This window comes from Cucurbita pepo, chromosome LG08, assembly GCF_002806865.2.
Source record: "Cucurbita pepo subsp. pepo cultivar mu-cu-16 chromosome LG08, ASM280686v2, whole genome shotgun sequence".
NCBI lineage: Eukaryota > Viridiplantae > Streptophyta > Magnoliopsida > Cucurbitales > Cucurbitaceae > Cucurbita > Cucurbita pepo.
Window position 1 is genome coordinate 8,741,521 of NC_036645.1, and position 21,961 is coordinate 8,763,481.

The window sequence follows — 21,961 nt, forward strand, 5'->3', positions numbered from 1 at the left end:
TCCGCCTCTGTTTTCATGTTCTTGAGACAGGGGAATATAATAAAGGGGATTGTTTGAATGTTGTGTACAAAGGATTGGGTTTGGAGTTCCTTAAATAGCCTCTCTCAAATTTCTACTCCCACACCTCCCAACTAGAAAAGGGAATATTGTTCACTCTTTTGTCATTACTAGGGGACCATTATATATATATATATATATATATATATATTCAAAAGCATATAAAAATTAATATGTTTTACAAAAAGCGTGCATAAAGGAGAAACACATGATAAGGTGCTGTAATACAATTATGAGTTTGTTCTGTTCTTCCCTTACCAATTGCAAGATGGAACAAGCTTTCCTTCCCTTTTTTTTGGGACACAGATTGTTCTTTCTTTGACCACTTTTTTTCCCTCACATTTTACCTTATTCATGAAAAAAAACAAATTATTCCACTCGGTTTTCAAGCCATTACAGCGGCCCACAACACATTGTGTGATGTCTCACATTGGTTGGGGAGTTGAACAAACCACCATTTATACGGGTGTGGAAACCTTCTACTAGCAGACGCATTTTCAAGCCTTGAGGGGAAGCTCGAAAGGAAAAGCCCAAAAAAGACAATATCTGCTAGCGGTGGATATAGGCCGTTACACATTGGTTCCCGTCTGGTTTAAAGAGACCAAAATAAAGGCCCAATACATGGGCCCGCTCATTCCACTCTGTTTCTGTCAGGAAAACAGGGTAAGATCTTAATTCCATTCAGCTCAAGCTCCGAGAAGGAAGCTAATTAGAGGAAACCCATTTACAAACACAATGAATTTCAGCCTACAAAGTCATGTAACAGCTGAGTTCCAACAACATCTCTACCAAAATGTCCACCCATTACGTACCCAACAGGGAAGCCGCCAATGCCATTGTTCTGGTGAAGGCCAAGAGTTAAGGAAACTCCGCTGTTGTTGTTGTTGCTCGCCATATGGGAATGGCTTGACAAGTTGTAACATATGTTAAAGGGCTCATCTTGAATCCCCATTGGTATGTCATGAGGTTCGTTTCGCGATGGAGGATGCTCGTTTCGATCTTCTTCTCTATGGCAATTCTTCTGTGTCTGCTTTGTTTCAAGATTGTATATTTCTTCAACCATTGGCTTCCAAAGCCTCACTCTTGCATTAATGAACCAGTTAGAGACCTGTGTCAAAGAGTACAATGATTATTATTATTATTGTTATTATTGTCTTTTAGAGCAAAAGATTAATATTTAGAAATGACAAAGTAATGCGGACCTGACTACGAGACAGACCAGTCTGTTTAGCCAACATAAGCTTGTCGGTATCAGAAGGATAACTGTCCCAAACAGACAACAATACCAAACAAAATCCTTAATAACCAAAACATTTAACCCATTACTCTCATGCTTGGATCAAAATACTATGGTTATATGGTGTTATATGGTTAAGGGGGGTCTTACGGATGCAAAAAATGATCGAACAACCAACCACGAAGAACCGTCACTGCTTGTTCGGGTAGCCCTCGTTGCGGTCGCCAAACAGGCTGATGGTCAAGAAATCCCGGGTTTCGAACCGATCTTTGACTGTAGTCACCACCATGAGTCCTTTTATTGAATTTAAGTTGGTCAAGAATTGCATTTTTCAAGCTTTGGAAATAAGCGTACATGGCTTTTATAGCTTGGTTGGCATAGGGCGCTGCATTCCCGAGCCCGGAGATGTACTCGAACGATGTCATCACTTCCTCGATTTGTAGATAGTATTGCTTATACTTTCGGTAAACCTAGATCATGACCACGAACAAAACAGAAGTCACTCCATGAAAATAACGACCATAATAAGGGGGTGGAAACCTCTCTAGATGCATTGTAACAATCCAAGGTTTTTCCTTTCGGGCTTCTCGACGCGTCTCTTAGGGAAAGATTTCCACACCCTTGTAAAGAATGCTCCGTTCTCTCCTCCCAACATATGTGTGGGATCTCACACGCTCATAAACAGAAAATACACAATGAATTACCCCACAAAAAAACCCAATAATAATAGACTCCAAACATTATGTTCATAGTATTTAAAAAACAAAAGGAATATATTTATGTTCATAACACCTTTATGGAAGAAAAGTAAAAATGTTTAGAGAAAATGGATTCCTTCAATCACTTTGATTAAGCACATTATGCCCAGACATGGTGAAAAAAAGATATCCATAAGAGAAGAACTTCATGCAATGGGTACTAACTAAGTCAGACACACTTTAGAAGGCCAATACTCATTTATGCATATATTCCCTGTAATCACCTTTTCAAAAAGAGAAGAAATCATGTGAGATGAAGCTGCTACATCAATCCTTTAAGAACAGACACGAATCTAATGCATATTTCACTAAAGCATAGGATAGATTAGATTAGATATAACATTATTAGGAATAACTCATCCCCTAATCAAAGGATTCATTTTAATTTCCCCTAATTTCTTATTCCCAAGAACATGCAAAGAGTGCTAATTGGGGTCCATGATTGATTATAATGATACTAAATGCCATTATTTCAATGTAAAATCTGACTAGAAAATTACCCATAGACAGGAAGTAATTAAAAATTAAATCAAAACCCAAAACCCAATGTAAGTTGGGATCCAATTTTCACAAACTTCAAGTCAATATGGTTAAGAAAAATGTTGAATGGTACCTCGTCGAGCATGGAAACAAGGGTAGATTTGTTAGAAGCAAGGGAATGATGAACAACTCCACAGTCACTCAAACTGCCGGAAGTGGCCGAAGAGGATTGAGTCCGTTGAAGGCCAACAACATCACAGAGCTCCTCCAACAACTGCTGAGCAGGCTTCAAAAACCTCGACCCTTTTAAAATGGAAGCGTACCCAGTGAAAGGTCCAAGAGGAACATTAACAGTACTCAGATAGGGGTGAGAGGAGAGAGATAAAGAGAGGGGTTCGGGCTTGAAGGCGGCGTAGCAATGGTTTAAGAGAACAGAGTTGTTGGAATCGGGTAAGAGGGAAGAGGGAATTTGTGTGTCGAAGAAGGGGTGGTGGAATTGGAAAAGAGGATTGTTGGCGGCGGCGGCGGCGGCGGCGGCGGTGGAGAGGATGTCGGAGGAGGAAATTAATGAGGGGTCGTAAAAAGGGAGGAAAGATGAGCGGTCGGGCTGTTCTCGGAGCTTATCACGGCGGCTCTGTTGAGGGACATGGTCGAAGGATTCAATGCCGTCGGCCATGAAAAGAGAAGAGAACAAATTATTCGTTGGGTTTGAATTGCATTTCTGGGTTGTGTTGGGTTAAGGAGATAGGGTTTGGGAAACCACCGGAGGGAAACCGGGTAAAGCCGGTAATGAATGAACCAAGCTGCGTGGCAGATGTTTCTGACATCGGTTTAATGTTTTCTTTTTCATAATTATAAATTAATTAATTTAAACTTTCTACTTGGTACTTCATAGACTCGTATACACATTCGTGGGCACACACGGTTCACATATGTGCACATTGACCTATCAGATGGACTCGTATACATTGACCTATCAGATGAATGAACCAAGCTGTGAATAAGAAATGATCGTGTTTTTTTTTTTGTACGCGTAAGTCTCTGAAATTTACCGCTAATATTTGGTATCAGAGTCATGCCATGAACTTAGCCATGTCAATAGAATCCTCAAATATAAAACAAAGAATTGTGAGCCTCGAAAGTGTAGTCAAAAGTGACTAAAGTGTTGAACAAATTGGGTATTTTGTTCGAGGGCTCTAGAGAAAGGAGTTGAGCCTCGATAAATGGGAGGCTATTCGAGAGCTCCATACTTTTTCGAAGGGAGGATTGTTGAGGATTATTGGGAGAGTCCCATGTTGGTTAATTTAGGGAATGATCATGAATTTATAAGTGGATAATACTATCTCTATTCGTACGAGGCCTCTTGGGAAGCCCAAAGCAAAGTTACGGGAGGTTATGCTCAAAGTGGACAATATCATACCATCGTGGAGATCCGTGACTCCTAATATCTTTCCTTTTATTATTATTATTATTATTATTATTATTTTCAATTAATAAATATTAGGGTTTTGCAAATAGATACTTATGATTGTGAATCTATTTTTGTTTTTTAGTAATTAATGAGAGAGAAATATGAAAATCTTTTGCTTGCGAGGGACGGAACGGAACGGAACGGTGATACAGTTTAAACTTCACTTACCATCCAACTGACGTAAGCACCCACTTTTATATCATCAATTTTCCATTTAATTAAATAACGGAAATTATATAATATATATTATATAAACGTGAAATTACATGCATGTCCATAATTTACAAATGCATAAATATTAAAAAAAAAAAAAAAAAAAAAAAAAAAAANATTATTTTTCAAACCGCTGAAGTTACGCCTCCGGCTTTGCCGTCGCCGTCGAAGCAATCAGCCACCGTGGTCCTCTGCACGGATTTATACGCATACTGGCGAGCAAACAGCACAAAAAAACACAAATTAACGGCCACAATTCCGGCAATTAGCCAATAGAAATGATCCAAACGGCTGGTGTTCAAATTGTCCCCAAACCAACTCTTCCCGCCGCTGCTATTACCGGTGATCCGATCCACCGCCGTGATCAACAAGCTGCTGACGAAATTAGCAGCCCCATTAACACTCAAATAAAAAGCTATCCCAAGGCTCCTCATGGAATCAGGAACTTGATCGTAAAAGTACTCTTGCAGCCCCACCAATGCAAACCCATCTGCAATTCCAATGATTAAAAACTGCGGCCCCAGCCAGAACACGCTCATCGCCCCCGACCCTTTTGTTGGGCTGCCTTTTACTACGCCGAGTCGTTTTCGCTCGACGAGGCCGGCCACCGACATCGCCATGAACGAGAAGATCATTCCGATTCCGATCCTTTGGAGAATGGTTATGCCTCGCTCGTTGCCTGTTGTTTTGCGGAGGATCGGAACGAGTAGCCTGTCGTAGATGGCGACGGAGATGATCATGCCGACGGCAGCCAGACAGAACATGGAGGATGTCGGGATGATAAATGTGTTGCCGATTTTTCTGTCTAGTGTTGCGCATTGTTTAATGAAGAATGTGTAAGTTTGCGCCACGCAGATTCCAAAGGGTATGGAAGCTATCCAAATTGGGATCATGTTTAGAACAAGCTTCAATTCCTCAACTCTTGTGACTGTTGCAAGCCTCCATGGACTCTGTTTTCCAGCTGAATTGCTTGTCTCCCCCACGATCGCAGCTTTGTCCAAAAATCTGTACATTTTCAACTACTTCATTAGAACTTCCTCAAAATTAGGAATCACGACTCTCGATATGATATTGTCCACTTTGAGCATAAGCTCTCGTGGGTTTGCTTTGGACTTCCCCAAAAGACCTCGTATTAATGGAGATGTATTGCTTACTGGTCGTTTCCTTAACTTAGTCATGTTAATAGAATCTTCAAATGTCGTACAAATAAGTTATGAGTCTCTAGAGAAAGAGTCGAGTTTCGATTAAGGGGAGGTTGTTTGAGGGCTCCATAGGCCTCGGGGGAGACTTTATAGTATACTTTGTTCAAGGGAAGGATCATTGGAAAGTTCAAAAAATAAAGCTATTAGAGCTTACGCTCAAAATGGACCATATCGAGGAGTGATCAGGGGTTACTAAGAGAGATATAGTCTTACTTGAGCCTGTTTGTGTGAGTCAAGAGCCTCCCATGAACCTTGTCTGTAGCTTGAACTTCATAGAGATGAGCAGAATCTGAAGGATAAGGCAAGTTTCTCCTTGTAAAAGCAGCCACTAAAACCTGCAACAGAGGAGTTAAAGGGCTTCCTAATGGCGCCCTGTACCGATAAACCGGCCTTCCAACAAGGAAGATAGCAAGCGACGTTGCCATAACCGACGTGAGAATCACACCAGCCATGCCCCAGCCGACATGTTCTTGAACATACACAATTAACGTCACTCCAAATATGACACCAGCACAGAGCCCAGAGTTCCACCAATTGAAAAACGACATCTTTTGCTTCCTTTCCTCTACATGATCGTCATCGAACTGGTCGGCGCCAAAGCTCTCAAGAGATGGTTTATGCCCACCAGTTCCAACGGAGATTAAGTAAATCGCCGTGAAGAACAAGACTTCATGGAGCTTCCTTGGCTCATCGCAGGGCTCACTACCGCAGGCCTTCAAGCTTGGTACAAGAGTGGACAATGTCAGCAGAGACAGCCCCTGCATTTTACACACCCACATGATAAAAAACTCTTAACCAAAACGATAAATTGAATGAAACCCAGAAGTGAAAAAGGAGTATTACGAAGAGGTAAACGATGGTTGAAACGAGAACAGTGGAGAAACGGCCCAAATAAGCATCGGCCAAGAAGCCGCCAAGCAGAGGCATCAAAGTGGTGACGCCAGTCCAATAATTAACATTCCTAGCCGCTGTTTTGAGGTCTTGTCGGATGACCCTGGTGAGATATATAACCAAACTCGTAGCTATTCCAAAGTAACTCAGCCTCTCACTGAACTCAATGGCTGCAACCAAAAAAGACGAAGAATAATGGAACATTATTCATAAAGTTATGAACAAGAGGCATAGTAGCTTTAACTTATACTTTTCATGTGATTGAACTCGTGTGGTCGGGACTTTATGTGATGACAGCCACATTAAAGAAAAGAAACATGATTCTCCTCTCTCTCTCTCTCTCTCTCTCTCTCTGTCTCTCTGTCTCTCTGTCTCTTCGTCTCAAGAGAAGCAAAAAGATAATGAATGAAAAGGCAAAGCTTTGAAGTAAAAACTATGGAGATTGGTTACCGATGATGAAGAGGGAAGCTTTCCAGACGCCGGTGGAAGCTCTGAGAGGAAGCCTTCGTTTATGATCAACAGAAGAATCATGAACCAAAATTTGATCATCTCCTCTGTTTTCCGCCTCTGTTTTCATGTTCTTGAGACAGGGGAATATAATAAAGGGGATTGTTTGAATGTTGTGTACAAAGGATTGGGTTTGGAGTTCCTTAAATAGCCTCTCTCAAATTTCTACTCCCACACCTCCCAACTAGAAAAGGGAATATTGTTCACTCTTTTGTCATTACTAGGGGACCATGCCCTACACAAAACGTACCCGGCTCTCGTATTCCTTATAAGAGTGTGAAATAGTCTAAAAACTTCTCCTTTAACATAAGCATTTAAAAACTGTAAGGCTGACGGCAATACGTAACATTAAGAGGTATGTCAACCAAGACTCAAAGTTTCCAAATAGTGGGCTCTCCTCAGCAAACGCGTTTTAAAATCGTGAGGCTGACGGCTATACATATAGGCTAAAATGAACAATATCTCTAGTATTTCAGTCTATAAACATATTAAAATCATGCAAGATTATCGAGATGTTTTTTTATTTTATTATTATTATAAAAAGTTATAGATTTTTCAAAAGTAAAAAAAAAAAAATTGGGACCAAAACAAAAATGGGAATTCTAAAAGTTATTCTTCAATGGATTATTTTTTATTTAGTTTGTATCTAAATATAATTAGAAAAATGAGTTTTAATGGATTAAGAAAATAAAAATTATATTCCATAAAAGAATCACATCACCCTTTTTCCTAATAATATTATTCTCTATAATATTTAATAAATATATATAAATTGTTTTGTAATTCAATTATTAATTAATAAAATAATAAATAATCAACGGTTAGGATTTAAGAAAAGTATTAAGATTTGAAGTTTAATGAATAATAATTAAGATTATTCTTAATCACTCAATTAACTTACTAAAATTCAGGATCATTCACTTTGCAACTGAATTTAAATGATTAAAAATGTTTCTTTTTTTCTTAAAAGAATCTAAAATGTTTTGGGAAAAAAACACGTTCGTGTATAATCATTTTCTTTTCTTTTAGATTATATTAAAAAAAAGAAAGATATATATTAGATTTATTTACTTTATAAAAATCTCAAAAGATCTAAAAGAAATTAAAATTACCAAATTACCCTCAACCTAAAGCGATAATATTATACCATTGTGAATGGTCAGTGACAGGCAGTGACTCCCCTAATGTTTTATTTATATAGCATTTAAATTTAATTCTATTTAATATTTAATTTTGTCAGTTTTCAATATATTATCGAACCCATAATTAAAATTGAAATAATAGTTTTTTAATAACAAATTTAAAATATAAAAAAAAAGTGATCTAATAAACTCAATTATTATAAGTTTGAATTAAGTTAAATCCATATAATTCGATTATAATTACTTGAAGGAACGAAACTTGTGACCTAAAATCCTTTGAATTTGGGTCAAAATGCTCTTAATTTCAACTATTTTTTTAACCCAAATAAAATTAACCACATAAGAGTCATTAAGTAGATTTAATTAGTTTATAATTATTTAAGCGGATTTTTTCAATTTTGTATCTAATTATAAAACTCGATCAAAATTTTAGAATTTTAATTTTGGCATTCTCTTGCATCACTGCGACATGACCACTTTAGCTACGAGTAAGTCTTCATTTGTATGTTTTCTCGAAAAATTCTTAAAAAGTTATATAATGTATGGTTTACTTAAGACAAGCGTGTTGAATGTAAGAATTTTTATAAAACTGGTAAAAAGCTCACCGCTAGCAAATATTGTCCACTTTGGCATGTTAGGGGGTGAAGTTTCTACACTCGTTCCCTTCTCCAACCGATGTGAGATATCACAATCCATCTCCCTTACGGGCCTAACATTCTCGCTGACACACAACTCAAACCCACTACTACCAAATATTGTTCACTTTAGCCCATCCATTGGGTATCATAATCAGCTTTATGATTCTAGAACGCATCAAATAGAGAAACCAACGATTCTAGAATGCATCAAATAGAGAGAGGTTTTGTAAAGACCCGATCCACTGCTAGTAGATATTGTCTTCTTTGGGCTTTCCCTTTCGGGCTTCCCCTAAAGGATTTAAAACGCATCTGCTAGGGGAGGTTTCCACACTCTTATAAAGGGTGATTTGTTCTCCTCCCCAGCCAATGTGGGACATCACAGGTATCCACGTAAATGTTTCATTCCCCTCTCCAACCAATGTACGCGGGATCTCACAAGACATAGATTTAGATTATAAATTTAGCATCAGATGGCCCAAATATATTCTCTTGCATCATCTGCAACATGACTATACTAAATTAAATGACACAAAGCAAAGTAAACACTAAACTAAATTGAGGATGATTAAGGTGAAAATGCAAGTTGGCATATGGTCCATATAAACTAATGCATTTTGAGTGGAAAATAAAGGTTATTTAATGCTTAAATCCGGATCAAACCATCTACTTTACAAACATAATGGATTTGGTACCATTTTGTTTTCAAAAGCTTGGTTGCACTTTGGTAATACCCATCCATCCATGAGTTTGATACCACACACAACAACGTCGGCATCCCAACATGGAATGCATCCATCCAATAACAAAAGATAAAAAAAAAAAAAAAAAAAAAAAAAAAAAAAAAAAAAAAAAAAAAAANATAGTTGTTGAGTGTTGCAATAGAACACACCATGAATCAAATTAAGGCATGTGAATTTAATGTCTCAATTTCCATCTTTATATTATATTAAAAGAAGAGAAAAGTAAACCCATTTTCCCAAACTCAGTGGGAGCTCCATAATATCAACTTATTATTATTTTCGATCGATTAGAACTTATGCGACCAAATCAAGTCCGGTCTTTTTTAGCCTTTGCATGTTCTTGTCTCACCTTTTACTTTACAGTACACTCTGATAATGAAACAACCATTTTCAAACTCCCGAATTGATTCTATTAAACTTACTTTTTTCTTATCACAATCTATGTTTTAACCGGTCGTAATCGTAGTAAAATTAATCGTCATATTTGGAAAGCTGTCGCACACTAAAAAAAAATGGAGAATATTGAATTTTTGTACTCGAGAATTAATCGACGTCTATGACAGTTGGAATGACGTAATACTTACCCTAATATCTCATAAATAATAATAAACGAACTCAAAAATGTTTTTAGAGTGAAAAAAATAGCATTTTGAATTGGGTTGCTTTTGAATAATTGTGTAAAAGGCAGACAAATAAATTGTATGGAAAATTTAAAAGTGACTTTTATTTATTTAGTGCAAAAAGGAGAGAATCATTATGTTAATGGCCATTACACTCTTGATCAGAAAATAAGATATATGTCGCCTCCTCTAGAGGCAAAGATAATCACTGCGTTACTACAACAATATTTTGATAATCGAACGTTTTCATAAAATAAAATTCTTTTTACAAGAAAATATTCATCGCCAAGGATGGAACCTGGGACTGTTGTGTAAAAAGTGAGGATACTCACCACTATTAAATGCTTTTTAGAAGTGAACCTTACCCTTGTAATACAATTAAAGATTATGTTACATATCTTTGAAATTTAATAATCTTGTCCTCTGTTCTACTTACATTTTTCTGGTTGTTGAACCATATCTTTGTGAATCGGCGATCGCGTTCCACCCTTGGCAAGGGTAACAAGATCCACAGCCGAAAAACTGGGTTTGGTGAACGGGGAGCTGGAAAATGGCACCGGGAATTGAATCCGACCACTAACTCCCAGTTGGGAAATCCCCGGAATTTGATCGGAATGCTTCGTCAGATCATCCACATAAACCAAATCGTCAATACGAGCCACAATGTTGAACGCCAAGCTCTCCAGCACTCTTGAGTAGCTCTCCAAAATGGCCTTCCCCACATCCTGAAACAAAACCAACCCAATTCAGATCGTGTTCGTAGAAGATTTGAAGTGGGAAATTGAGATAATTGGACCTTGTTGAATTGGATTTTACTCATGTCTAGGCTGGTTTGAGGGAGATTGGGGAACTGTTGTTTGAGGAACAAGAGTAAGGACTCTGCTCTCTCTGCAAATACTTGGCTCTTCTCTGCATCCACTACCAATTCTTTCAGCATTTCCCATGACGATTTTGAAGTGGAACGTGATGAATTCCGCCATGCGTACATTGCGGCCTCCACTCGGTTGGCTATCTCCACGGCTTGGTGTTCGGAGGAGATATCTAGACATTGCAATACGTAAACAGGGGAAAATTCGTCCGACGAAATGTACCTGTAAATTTCTTCTCCTAAGCTGCCTCGTCCATTCTGAAATTGATTAATGCTTAAATTGAGACTCAACCCAGAAAGGGAAGTGATTGTAAACTTAAAATTGGCTTACTTTTGGAATTGCCTCCAGATATGAAGCAGGGACATCCATGTCGGCCAGAGTAAGGGAGTTGATAGCCATGACAGCTTTGAGAATTTGGTTAGTGCTGTCGCGCTTGTGCTGCAGCTGCCTTCTTGCAGCTTCAGAGAGGCCTGATCCACTCGGGACTCTGGGGATCGGAAGCCACCACTTGTCCTCTTGCCGCGAGGAAGACCTATCGGCGTCGGCGGCGGCAAGAATCCCTTGATCAACGTACCAGAACTCAGAGTCAACGAAACTATCCAATATATCCTGCAAAATGACACCAAATTTAAATTTAATTTTGTTAGACGAACCCGACTCTCCACCATGGTATGATATCGTCCACTTTGAGCATAAACTCTCGTGGCTTTGCTTTGGACTTCCTTAAAAGGCCTCATACCAATGGAAAGAGTATAGCCGATGTGGGACTTTCATCATCCAACACCTCCCTTCGAACAAAGTACGCCTCCCCTTAATTGAGGCTCGACTCCTTTGGAGTCTTAGTCATTTTTTACTGCCTTCGAGGAGGCTCGACTCCTTTTCTTTTGGAGTCCTTTGTTCGACATTTGAGAATTTACCAATCTATTGGCACGACTAAGTTTAGAGCATGGCTCTGATACCACGTATCATTAGACGAACACGACTCTCCACAATGGTATGATATTGTCCACTTTAAGAATAAGCTCTCGTGGCTTTACTTTGGGCTTCCCAAAAGGCCTTATACCAATGGAGAGAGTATTCCTTGATTATAAATCCATGATCATTCCCTAAATGAGCAGACATGGAACTTTCATCATCCAACAAATTTACATACAAAGATGAATACGTAGCACTTACGAGCAGCATGTGGTCTAGCTTACGAAGAGCTGGGAGACTGACGTAGAGATCTGAACGAGGGCGGGAAGTCATTATCTGATGAGCCAAAGAAGGAAGATCATGATGGGATTTGGGAAAAGAGATGATTAAGAAATGTGTATTGAATTTGGACCTCGAGTTTGGTTCCATCTGGGAATGTTTGGGAAAGGGGTATCAGTTGGACGATGTGGTTGGTAACAGATAGCAGCAATTCCATTTCTCTTTGCCACATTGCTTTTATGTGAGGGGCTAAAGGTTGTAATCTCCATAGTTGTCCGAATAGAGTGGCTGCAAGTTCATGTTGGACGACCAAAGCATGAGAGCTTTGTATAAAAGTAATGAAAATTTATGAAGAGAGGGCATACCACAGAGATTGGTGATGGCATTAGATATGGCCAAAGCAGTAGAGACTCCATTGCCACACCCTGACATGTCTTCTCCCAGTAGCAGCTTTGCAAACCTCTCCTTCATCATCTCTGTCTCTGCAACCCCACAACACATCAAATTCAACAAAATTCCTCTTTTGCTTCTTATTTTCCCACAATTACAAGTTTGTTCAAATATTTTACTACTTATAAATTTGGATGTAAATAGAGACATACCTGACACTGGTGACACTTGTGTTTCCAGTTGTTGGTCGTCAAAATTGCGCTCTTCAGCCGCCGTCCGGTGAAGAGGCCACCCCATTAAAGTCGACGAAGAAGACGACAACGACGACTCTTCCTCATGGCTCTGCCCTTCATGCCCTGTTGCTTCCGATGACAACAAATCAGAACTGGAATCACTTAAACTAGTTTCCCCAACCCCAGTCTTTTCATCAAACACCTTACGTGCATCACCAAACCCATCGCATTTCTCTCCAGTTTCGATCGCAACTTGTTCAAGAAAAACAGGGGAAGAACAAAACGTAGAGTTATTCACCACCATTCCCTTGTATTCCATCCCTCCGCAGCAAAACCCAGATGAAAATCGAGCCCTATGACGCAGTTTTTGAGAAGATTTGGAAACCCAGCAGCTCAGAGTTAAGAATGGGTTGAAACGATCGGAGGCAGTGCGGTTAAGCGAATGATTGGTAATTGGAACAGGTTGTCTCTCTTCTTGGTGGGTGAAAATCAAGTCCATTTGGGGGAAGTTAGAAGAGGAAGCATGGTTAAGTTTGTAGTTTATATGCGTGTAGTGGAGGATGAAATGATTATTAAAACTTGCTTCAACTCATGAAGAGCCTATTTCTCCATTAATGGGGTTTGAAAGTGTTGCTCTCTGGTCCCGGAATTTGAATTGATTTGAAAAAAAATGAATTGGGATTACGGTAATGTTACATTAAAAGTAATTACGGTTGCTTTACTTTGGAGATTAAATGACTTAAGCAAGGTGATTAAGGTTAAGTCTTGCAATTGACGGATCATCAAACCAATATGATCAAATGTAGTCAGTTTTAATTATTAGTACGATGGTTGGTTTGTTGGTTGGTTGGAGCCCGGAAGTGCAAGCAAATGAGGCTTCCCAAATGGCTCGCGTTCGTTGCGGTGGTTTGGTGCCTGATTTTGAGGCTCGCTTCAGACCAAAGCCAAATTGAGGGATTGTTTTTCAAATTATACAATTTTTTAACTAATATTTATTTTAACATATTCTTAGATAGTAATATTTTTTGGGAGAGGGGAGAGGGGAGGGGTAGCCTAAAGTAAAAATCCAAAGAGAATAATATGTACTAGCGGTGGTGGGTACAAATGGTATCAAAGTTGAGAACACACTACTCCTAAGTGGGTGAATGGTGAGATCTCAGGTGGGCTTGGACTATTACAAATGGTATCAAAGTTGAGGGGTGTGTGAGAAGACACTGGCTCCCAAGTGGGAGAAGTGTGAGATCTCACATCGGTTAGACGGAAACGAAAGATTCCTTATGGGGGTGTTGAAACTTCTTTCTAGAAAACACGTCTTAAACCTTGTAAAAGCCCAAAAAACTCTTCCCTCTCTAGAATATGCATTTAAAACCTTTTGCGAAAGCTTAAAAGAGAATGTCCAAATAAATCTCTGCTAGGTAACCGGTTGAGTTAATTGGGTGAATTTGAATTTGAGGATAAGATTAATTTCTTGAAAGGAATGGGATCCAATTCGTTGGGCCACTTTTGTGAAATGGTCAGCAGATTTTATACTTTGGGACAAGCATCACGCCAAGGGACTTGTTCTTATGGGACAAGCATCACGCCAAGGGACTTGTTCTTATGGGACAAGCATCACGCCAAGGGACTTGTTCTTATGAAAACACAGCACATGGAGGAGACAGCTCTGGAATAAAATAATACTGACCCCTATCTTATCCAATTAGCTTAAAATATTTTAACAACCAATAATTAATGTTCTAATCCCCAGCAATGGATTCAACTTAAACATCGAAAACATTTTATTATTCTCCAAACAAGAACATCAAGGTTTTCTCAAGAACACAAACAGCATTTTCAAAATAAACAACATCAATGGATTAATGAACCGAACCAGAAATCACCGATTGCACGCCTTAATGATGCTTGAAGTTCGAATCCTTCACCACTGTCACAGGGCAAGGAGCGTGCGTAATCACGTAATTGCTAACACTCCCAAGCAGAATCCTATTTTCCCAGAAACAAAAAATAAACATCACCAATTGTTCATCTCTTACAAAATCCGATTCGTTCCAACAAGATGAAAAAGGAAACAAACCTTCGGATCGTACTCAGTCCTCTGCTTCCCATTACCAGAGAATCGAGTTTCAGATCTTCAATCGCATCCAGAATTTTCTCCCTCGCATCTCCCCAGTAAAGCTTCGACACAACCGTAATCTAAAATCGCAGGTTAATTTCGATGTTAATCCATTATACTTATGCTTTGAAAACTAAACAAGGCGTCGCAAATTCAAGATCGCTACCTCTTTCTGTCGACAGCCAGTGTCGAGAATATCGAGGGCTTCAATGTCGATTTCGACATCGTACTTCTTCAACACTTCAGGCTCTCGAAACTGAGACAACGGAATCAGAGCTGTCAAACACGCAACCGGATTGTCAAGATATTGTGAAAACAGAAAGAGAACAAAGAAGGATTAGGTTGATTACTGACGAGAGCCGGATTCAGCGGAGAGCTGAGGCGCGGATTGATCGAGTGATTTAGGGTTAACGTAGATGATGTAAAGAATGTCGCCTTTGTCGGCTAAGTTGTCGATCGCCCATTTGAGAGCGTTTTTGCTGCTGTTGGAGAAATCCACAGCCACTCCGATCTTCCGATCCTTCACCATTGTTGTGCTTTCTGGGATTGCTTCTTCTTCTTCTTCTTCTTCTTCTTCTTCTTCTTCTTCTTCTTCTGTGCGGACCTGCAGATTGCTTCAAAATGGCTGCAAGTAATGAGCCAAGCGCGGCACGGAAATCTTGGAATTCATTGTTGTAATCCACGTGCTTATCACGTGCATGATATAGAGCTTAGTTCCTAATTAATTAGTTAATTAATTAATTAATTAATTAATTAATTCCTTAGATGCCTTGTTTAGAGAGACAAACCCAAAAGGCATCTACCCAGAAACTTCCCGTGCTGTCCTTTCTATAATGACTGTAATACCCTTGAGCTTTTCTTTTTAAGGCCCAAACATTGGGCTTTTCAAATGGGCTTTCCGAGTCCATTAAGAAAAGGAGAGTTGTCCGGTAATAGACATGGATGTCGGCGACGAGGAAGATCCGAAAACACGTTCAATCATTGCAGTAAACACGGAAGTAACAACGCAATGGTACGATGTGTCGGCCACCGTCAGTCTCAAAATTCTACGAAACCAAACCAGAATAAATTTAATGTTTTTTAAATAATAGTATTTAATTTGTAAGACGAGTGTCGGTGAGATTTGAGAAATTCGTTGCAGACTAAAGCGGCGAGGAGGAAGACGAGGATTTAAGGTTATATTGAATTAATGAAATGGTAGGTGGTGTACTACATAGTTTGACTGGTGGGAAATTGAAACAACGCTATGACGCCAAAATTGGGAATTGGATTCCCATTAAAATCATCTCACCATCTTACCGTTTTAAAACATGTCTGTTCCAGAAAGTTTTTCACTTTGTTTTCCTCTTTCCGTGTAGAATCTTACTATTCACTCCCTTAACCGACTACGTTTCTCCTTTATTTCTTTTTCTAACAGATATGAGATCTCACATTCTATCTCAGAGTCCCACCTGCTATGTTGAGTGGCATTGTTACTTATACGAGACTATCTCATGTATTTATAGATGTGTATAATGAGAATTACAGAGACTTGATACATGATAACAAACCAGTAAATTATAGATTTGGTAATAAACCAATAAATTGTAGATTCTCTTTTATCCATTGTAAAAAAAAATTAGAGTAAAAACAAGTAAATTAGTATATTATCTTATTATGTATAGATACAATCTATTCTAAGACCACTCATTGGCACATCACCTAACAACTGACTCTGATACCATCGGTAACAATCTAAGTCACCTTAGTAGATATTATCTATTTTGGTCTGTTACATGTCCCCCAACAACTTCACAATCTTATAATAAGTTTGTTAGGAGAGGTTTTTGTAACCTTATAAAAAGACTTAATTTTCGCTTCTAATTAACGTGAGATCTCACTGGTTCACATTTTGGTGCAGAGATATATATATATATATAGATCTTGCAGTAACTGTTTTATTATTATTATTTATTTATTTATTTGAAGAAGACTATAGTACTGATAGCACATAAAAGTCATATCTAATGCTATAAATATTTATTAAATTTTGAAATTGTTTATATTTTTAAAATATCCCTCATGTGTGATGGTTGGAAGCCAGCAAGACAGAGAAATATATTCACTTTTCACATGAGCCCAAAACCCGATACCGACCCGACCCGACCGACCCAATCATAAACATCAAATTACCCGCTAATTCCCCCCGAATTCCGGCGGGTATTTCATTTAATTTCCACCGTTTTAGCCGAATTAAACTCCCACTTGAATTTAAAAAATTAATTAGAAAAAAGGAATAAAAATATAACATGACGATGGCGGAACATGTGGTTGTGGCTGACGACCTAGTTTAATTAATTTTGTCATTGACCACAACACAAATAAGACAAGGATGGACCTAGGAATAAAATATAATAAATAATAAACATTTGTATTTTAAATTTCATTTTATTTTAACATATATACATAAAATTAATTCATAAGGTAAGTTTTTGTACTATAGGTTAAAAAAAATATCACAATATATTTCTTGTACGCTTTTAAAAATTAATACCAAAATTAATACCGTATCCAATCCAATGATCCTCCTTTTTCTATTTTATTTTATATTTATCTCTTTATTTTGATTTTTTTTTCCCTTTTTCATATTCACTTTATTAGAAACTCGGTTGCGTGAAGAATCACGGTGTGTTCGTGCTATCTCGCCAAAAGATTCTCTTTTTATGTATGTTGCTTGTAATTTAAGTATTTTATAAAAATAATTACATTTATTTTCTGTAAATAATATTTACTAATTGGATTTGATTGGCTAATACAACGCGGTTATTATTTGAAGGTAAGTTTTTTTGTGTACAAATATTGCATGCGGCTTTCCTTTTAAATAAATATGTATTTATTATAAATTAAATTCTTATGCCTATTTTCCTCTTATGAAAATATATTTAATTTTGGGAGCCTATTTATGAAATTCATTACAATTAATTACAGTTTTGCCTGGAATCTGTACTTTCTTTGACCTGCGCTAACGTACGCCGTCACTGTGTTTTGTTATAATTTATTATGCTTTTTACTTTTTTGTTTTAACTGTAATGTAAAAGTAAAAGTAAAAAGTAAAAGGCGGTTAGGGTGGGGTACACTAACCTCACCTCTGCAGTGCGGCTGCCTATTTTCACGTTACATGACAGTTACCACTGGGCGCCAACCCTAGGTTTACTTCCTATATGGGCCCTACTACCGCTACGTCATTTTTATTATTAATTAATTTAATTTATTTATTTAAAATTTAAAAAATTAAAAATTTAATAATAGTGGCGCCAACGCCAACTGGCGCAAGCTTTGTGGAAGGGACGCTTTACAAATGAAGGTGCACGTAGTTACACTCGCCCCTTGCCCCTCTAATTATGTGTATATTATTTTTATTTTTATTTTTATTTTTATTATTATTTTTATTTTATTTTATTTTATTTCCTTTTTCTATAAAAATTCGTTTCCTTTTTTTTGCTATAAAGAAACCCTTTCTTTTAAATCTCTGCCTCCCTTCATCTTCTTCGATTCTCTTCTGTGTTTCAGAATTTCTTGGTTTTCTCTGTTTCTTTCTCCTTACTGTAACGATTTGGTGTTGTAATTGGTCGGTGGTGATGGCTGAGAGTTTAGACGACGGCGAGTTTTGGCTTCCTCCTCAGTTTCTTTCTGACGATGATGACGACCAAGAGAGTTCTGCTACTAATAAGAACAATGGCCGGAATTCGTTCGGTTCGACTGCTTTTCAGTCTGGACGGCCGTCGTTTCCGCTTGAGTTTGGGACTTTTGGTGGATTTTCGGATTTTAGTTCTACTGCTGAATCGTTGAAGGGTTCGAGTGAGACGGAGAGTGATCTGGAGGATATTGTCGCTGGATTGACTCTTCATATGGCTCGCTCCACCGTTGATGATGGTCTTGATTCTGATAATGCTAAGGTTTCAACTCGAAGCTGATTCGATTTGATTTTTGATGGTTGCTCTGTTAATTTTATGTCTAATCTTTAGGTTTTTTTTTTCAGGAAAGAGTTTTGGCTGGATCTCCACAGTCGACTCTCTGCGATATGGGGAGTGGTAGTGGCTGTAGTCAAGGTTCTAGTCGAGGAAGTCCTAAAAGCAATTGTAAGGTTCCATCTCCGCCGGCTACATGGGATCTGCTGCATGCGGCTGCAGGACAAGTAGCGAGGATGCGAATGACGGAGAATCATGGAGTTGTTCATCAAAACAGAGGAACACCTCAAGTTTCTGTTCCAGTGAAGAACTCGAGCTCCGATACCGGGTTCTACCAGCAGTTGCAGGCTATGCAAGTAAATCTCTCATCTCAACTCCTTTGTGCGATTTAAATTAATTTTTCAGTTGAGATCTGTGTTTCTGTTGAATTAGCCGTCTATTTCGGTTCGTTATTGGATTCAATATTCTTTCGCAGTTTCAGCATCTACAACAGAAGGAAATTATGCAGCGACAAAACCTGACCGTCGCTGAGCAGATAAATTATCATGCAGGGTATCAACAACAACAGATCCATCAAATAGTTCATAACGGAATGAGGAGCGGTCGGGGATTGTCGTCATCTCCATGGCGTCAACCGCCACAGGGCGCCGGTGCGAGGGCTCTGTTTGTTGGAACACCAGGCGGCAAAAGGGAATGCGCTGGAACTGGTGTATTTTTGCCTCGCCATACCGCCACTCATTCTCAACAGAGAAGAAAGCCAGGTCCGTCCTCTACTTTCATCTTCCTAAAAGCTTAATTATGCTCATATGGAAACAGTTTGGTAAAGGAAGAGGGCATTAAATTCTTCAACCTCACCAATTTTACACGAATTTATGTTTGGTAATGAATTAAACTAAATCACGAGTTCCCTTTTCGACCCACAGATTGTCCTACGGTGTTGGTTCCTGCCAGAGTGATGCAAGCCCTGAATCTTAACCTCGAAGACATTTGCAGTCAACCCCATCTTCAACCCGTCGCCGCCGCACGATTCAATTCAGATAACGGTAAAATAGAATCCACCCTCTAATTGTTATGAACACAGGAATCAATCCCCGTCTGATTAGTTCTGTGTTTTGCTGTTGTAGATGTTCTGCTGAGGCTGCAATTCAACCGCGGTGCAAATTATCAAAAACGCAACAGCCGTCGGCAGGCAGCAACAGAGAATGAAATCAAGCTTCCCCAAGAATGGACTTACTGAAACTAAACCGTCACTATAGGAAGTTAGTTCGGGATTGCGACACAGTACAGAATTGGTAAAGATGAAGATATTATGATATTTGTGGTTAGATTTAGAGAAGGAATAGACAAAAATAAGTTAAGAGAGCAAGTGATTTAGTTTATTTTTTGTTTGGGTGAGGGACTAAGGTCACTCAGTCAAAGTGAAGAACAAGGGTGGATCCAGAAAACAGAGTGTATTTTCCACCTCTTTTTGTGTCAATAAAAGAAATTCTAGATTCCATAAAAGCCCATGTGCTGCTGCATTGTGGCCTTGGGGGGCACCTTTTTCAGACTCTCACAAGTCCACCCTCCCTCCCCATTTGCTGTATTCATTAATCATAGTTATTAGTTAAAGCATGGAATTCCGTTGGTTAATTGAAATTATGTGGATGGATAAGGAGTTTGATTGGGAGAGAATAATACTTTGCTTAAGATGGAAGAATCTCCCATTTATCTGCCCTGCCTACCCCTTCACCCTTCTTCAACCCTCCGTGTCGCCCGCTTTCCACGTGGCAGATGTTCATCTTTCTCCATTCATTTTTTAATCATTGATTCAAAGCTCATCTATTTTATTGGAAGTGAGTCTCACGTTCTCTCATACTATCTCTATTGATACGAGACATCTCGAACAAAATTAGATTTTTTTTTAGCACTAAATGGGAGAAAATGAGGAGAAAGTGGAGGGAGGCGTAGTGGGGCGTGTGGATGGATGAAGGAGGCGTTAATGTGGAGGGACGTGCAGTGTCATCTGTCACGTAAGAACCCGCACATGGCGCGCACTACGGATGGCTATCTACGCGCACTCTCCTCGTCTTTTAAGTCCTCGATTCCATCTCATCACAATGCCTTCCCCCTTAATTTTCAGCATCTTCCTTCCTTTTTGACTTTCCCGCCCTCTATTTCCACCGACCGACCTACCTGCCTACACAAATATCTCACCGCCCTTCAAATGGTGTAAAATGACTAAATAAATATGGCTCTAAACAAATTAAAATTAAATATATATTTATTTATTGATATGATGGCAAAATAAAGGGAAAGGTGCGCATGAGCTAGGCTCGTATTAGAATGTTCATGGTCCATTGGGCTTGGGGGAATCGGACTCGGCCTTTCTTTTGACTCGGGCTCTGAACAGAACGAAGCCCACTGCGTGGCCACCGACCGCCGCCAGGAAGATCCCGCCGTTGAACGACATCACTGATAATATCACCATATAGTTCAAACCAGTACGTACTGCGTGTATCGCGGTCTGCAGCACCACCGTCAACACATTGTCGGCGCTTTGCTTCATGAAGTTTAAATAAGTAAGCCATTCCACGAACACCGCCAAAACGAACACGAAAATCACCGCCAATGCGTACATAGCGGAGTTGGTACCGGGCCAGCCGGTGAACAGGACTTGAGCATCATGGCCCCAGTATAATGTCTTATGCACCACCGTCTTCCCGGCATTGTTTGTCGTGGCGGGATTCGTCTCCACCGCCGGTGGCGGCACGGCGCCGAGGTTGTGGTGAGACGTCGTTTTCAGAGCCATCATTGCTCCTTTACTACGGGACTTTTTTGAACGAGGACTGTTTTGGGCGAAACCATGGGGGGGTTTAAAATCTGGAAAAGCGCGTGTGGTTCACTGCGGTTGTTTGGACAAGGCCTATTGAAAAGTAATGCGTGTGAAATGCACGTGCGCGTGTAAATGGAGTTGAGGCCTACGTCATTCAGATTCCATGACTCGCCTTGAAGCGATCCTCCTGCGCAAAGTTAAGACCGAAATAACATCTTCTTCACTGCTGGAACGAAAGGTTTCGAATATATATATATTAGCGAAAATTAAATTCTACCTTCTGACAAGTTTTTATATAATATTTTTTGGTAAAATCTGTGATTTACTTTAATTTACTATTTAAATATAGGAGCCGTTACAAATACATGATTAAATTGTTTGGATTTTTTTTTTTTTTTTTTTTTTTTTTTTTTTTTTTTTTTTTTTTTTTTTTTTTTTTTTTTT

General features: G+C 38.9%; 6 protein-coding genes across 8 annotated transcripts; 1 reads left to right on the forward strand and 5 right to left on the reverse strand.

The window, feature by feature from the left end:
- Positions 1-541: 541 nt before the first annotated feature.
- On the reverse strand, positions 542-3,346 carry LOC111800545 (BEL1-like homeodomain protein 9). Of its 3 annotated transcripts, none has more exons than XM_023684294.1 (5): positions 2,666-3,346; positions 1,445-1,764; positions 1,260-1,320; positions 870-1,165; positions 542-704 (listed from the first exon to the last, which is right to left on the reverse strand). In XM_023684294.1, the coding sequence occupies exons 1-5, from the start codon at positions 3,206-3,208 to the stop codon at positions 689-691; spliced, it is 1,236 nt and encodes a 411-aa protein (XP_023540062.1). In that variant the 5' UTR covers positions 3,209-3,346; the 3' UTR covers positions 542-688. The 3 variants fall into 3 exon arrangements, with proteins under 3 accessions (XP_023540062.1, XP_023540063.1, XP_023540061.1); XM_023684295.1 differs by lacking the exon at positions 542-704 and having other exon boundaries at positions 706-1,165; positions 1,445-1,567; positions 1,649-1,764; positions 2,666-3,345; XM_023684293.1 differs by lacking the exon at positions 542-704 and having other exon boundaries at positions 706-1,165; positions 2,666-3,345.
- Positions 3,347-4,339: 993 nt separating this feature from the next.
- LOC111800544 (protein NRT1/ PTR FAMILY 5.6-like) lies at positions 4,340-6,929 on the reverse strand. The gene is made up of 4 exons (XM_023684292.1): positions 6,760-6,929; positions 6,262-6,479; positions 5,632-6,176; positions 4,340-5,221 (listed from the first exon to the last, which is right to left on the reverse strand). Exons 1-4 carry the CDS (start codon positions 6,884-6,886, stop codon positions 4,342-4,344), a joined length of 1,770 nt encoding a protein of 589 aa, XP_023540060.1. The 5' UTR covers positions 6,887-6,929; the 3' UTR covers positions 4,340-4,341.
- A 3,306-nt stretch (positions 6,930-10,235) lies between these two features.
- LOC111800543 (rop guanine nucleotide exchange factor 7-like) lies at positions 10,236-13,425 on the reverse strand. The gene is made up of 7 exons (XM_023684291.1): positions 12,622-13,425; positions 12,385-12,501; positions 12,153-12,307; positions 12,002-12,076; positions 11,156-11,434; positions 10,753-11,082; positions 10,236-10,681 (listed from the first exon to the last, which is right to left on the reverse strand). Exons 1-7 carry the CDS (start codon positions 13,139-13,141, stop codon positions 10,385-10,387), a joined length of 1,773 nt encoding a protein of 590 aa, XP_023540059.1. The 5' UTR covers positions 13,142-13,425; the 3' UTR covers positions 10,236-10,384.
- Positions 13,426-14,392: 967 nt separating this feature from the next.
- LOC111800547 (universal stress protein PHOS32) lies at positions 14,393-15,405 on the reverse strand. Its single transcript, XM_023684297.1, has 4 exons — positions 15,110-15,405; positions 14,922-15,031; positions 14,717-14,835; positions 14,393-14,625 (listed from the first exon to the last, which is right to left on the reverse strand). Exons 1-4 carry the CDS (start codon positions 15,282-15,284, stop codon positions 14,535-14,537), a joined length of 495 nt encoding a protein of 164 aa, XP_023540065.1. The 5' UTR covers positions 15,285-15,405; the 3' UTR covers positions 14,393-14,534.
- A 2,833-nt stretch (positions 15,406-18,238) lies between these two features.
- Positions 18,239-20,205, forward strand: LOC111800546. Its single transcript, XM_023684296.1, has 5 exons — positions 18,239-18,690; positions 18,774-19,058; positions 19,178-19,463; positions 19,626-19,745; positions 19,827-20,205. The coding sequence occupies exons 1-5, from the start codon at positions 18,373-18,375 to the stop codon at positions 19,937-19,939; spliced, it is 1,122 nt and encodes a 373-aa protein (XP_023540064.1). The 5' UTR covers positions 18,239-18,372; the 3' UTR covers positions 19,940-20,205.
- A 762-nt stretch (positions 20,206-20,967) lies between these two features.
- On the reverse strand, positions 20,968-21,525 carry LOC111800992 (copper transporter 4-like). Its single transcript, XM_023684939.1, has one exon. It carries the CDS (start codon positions 21,494-21,496, stop codon positions 21,032-21,034), a length of 465 nt encoding a protein of 154 aa, XP_023540707.1. The 5' UTR covers positions 21,497-21,525; the 3' UTR covers positions 20,968-21,031.
- Between the last annotated feature and the right edge of the window lie 436 nt (positions 21,526-21,961).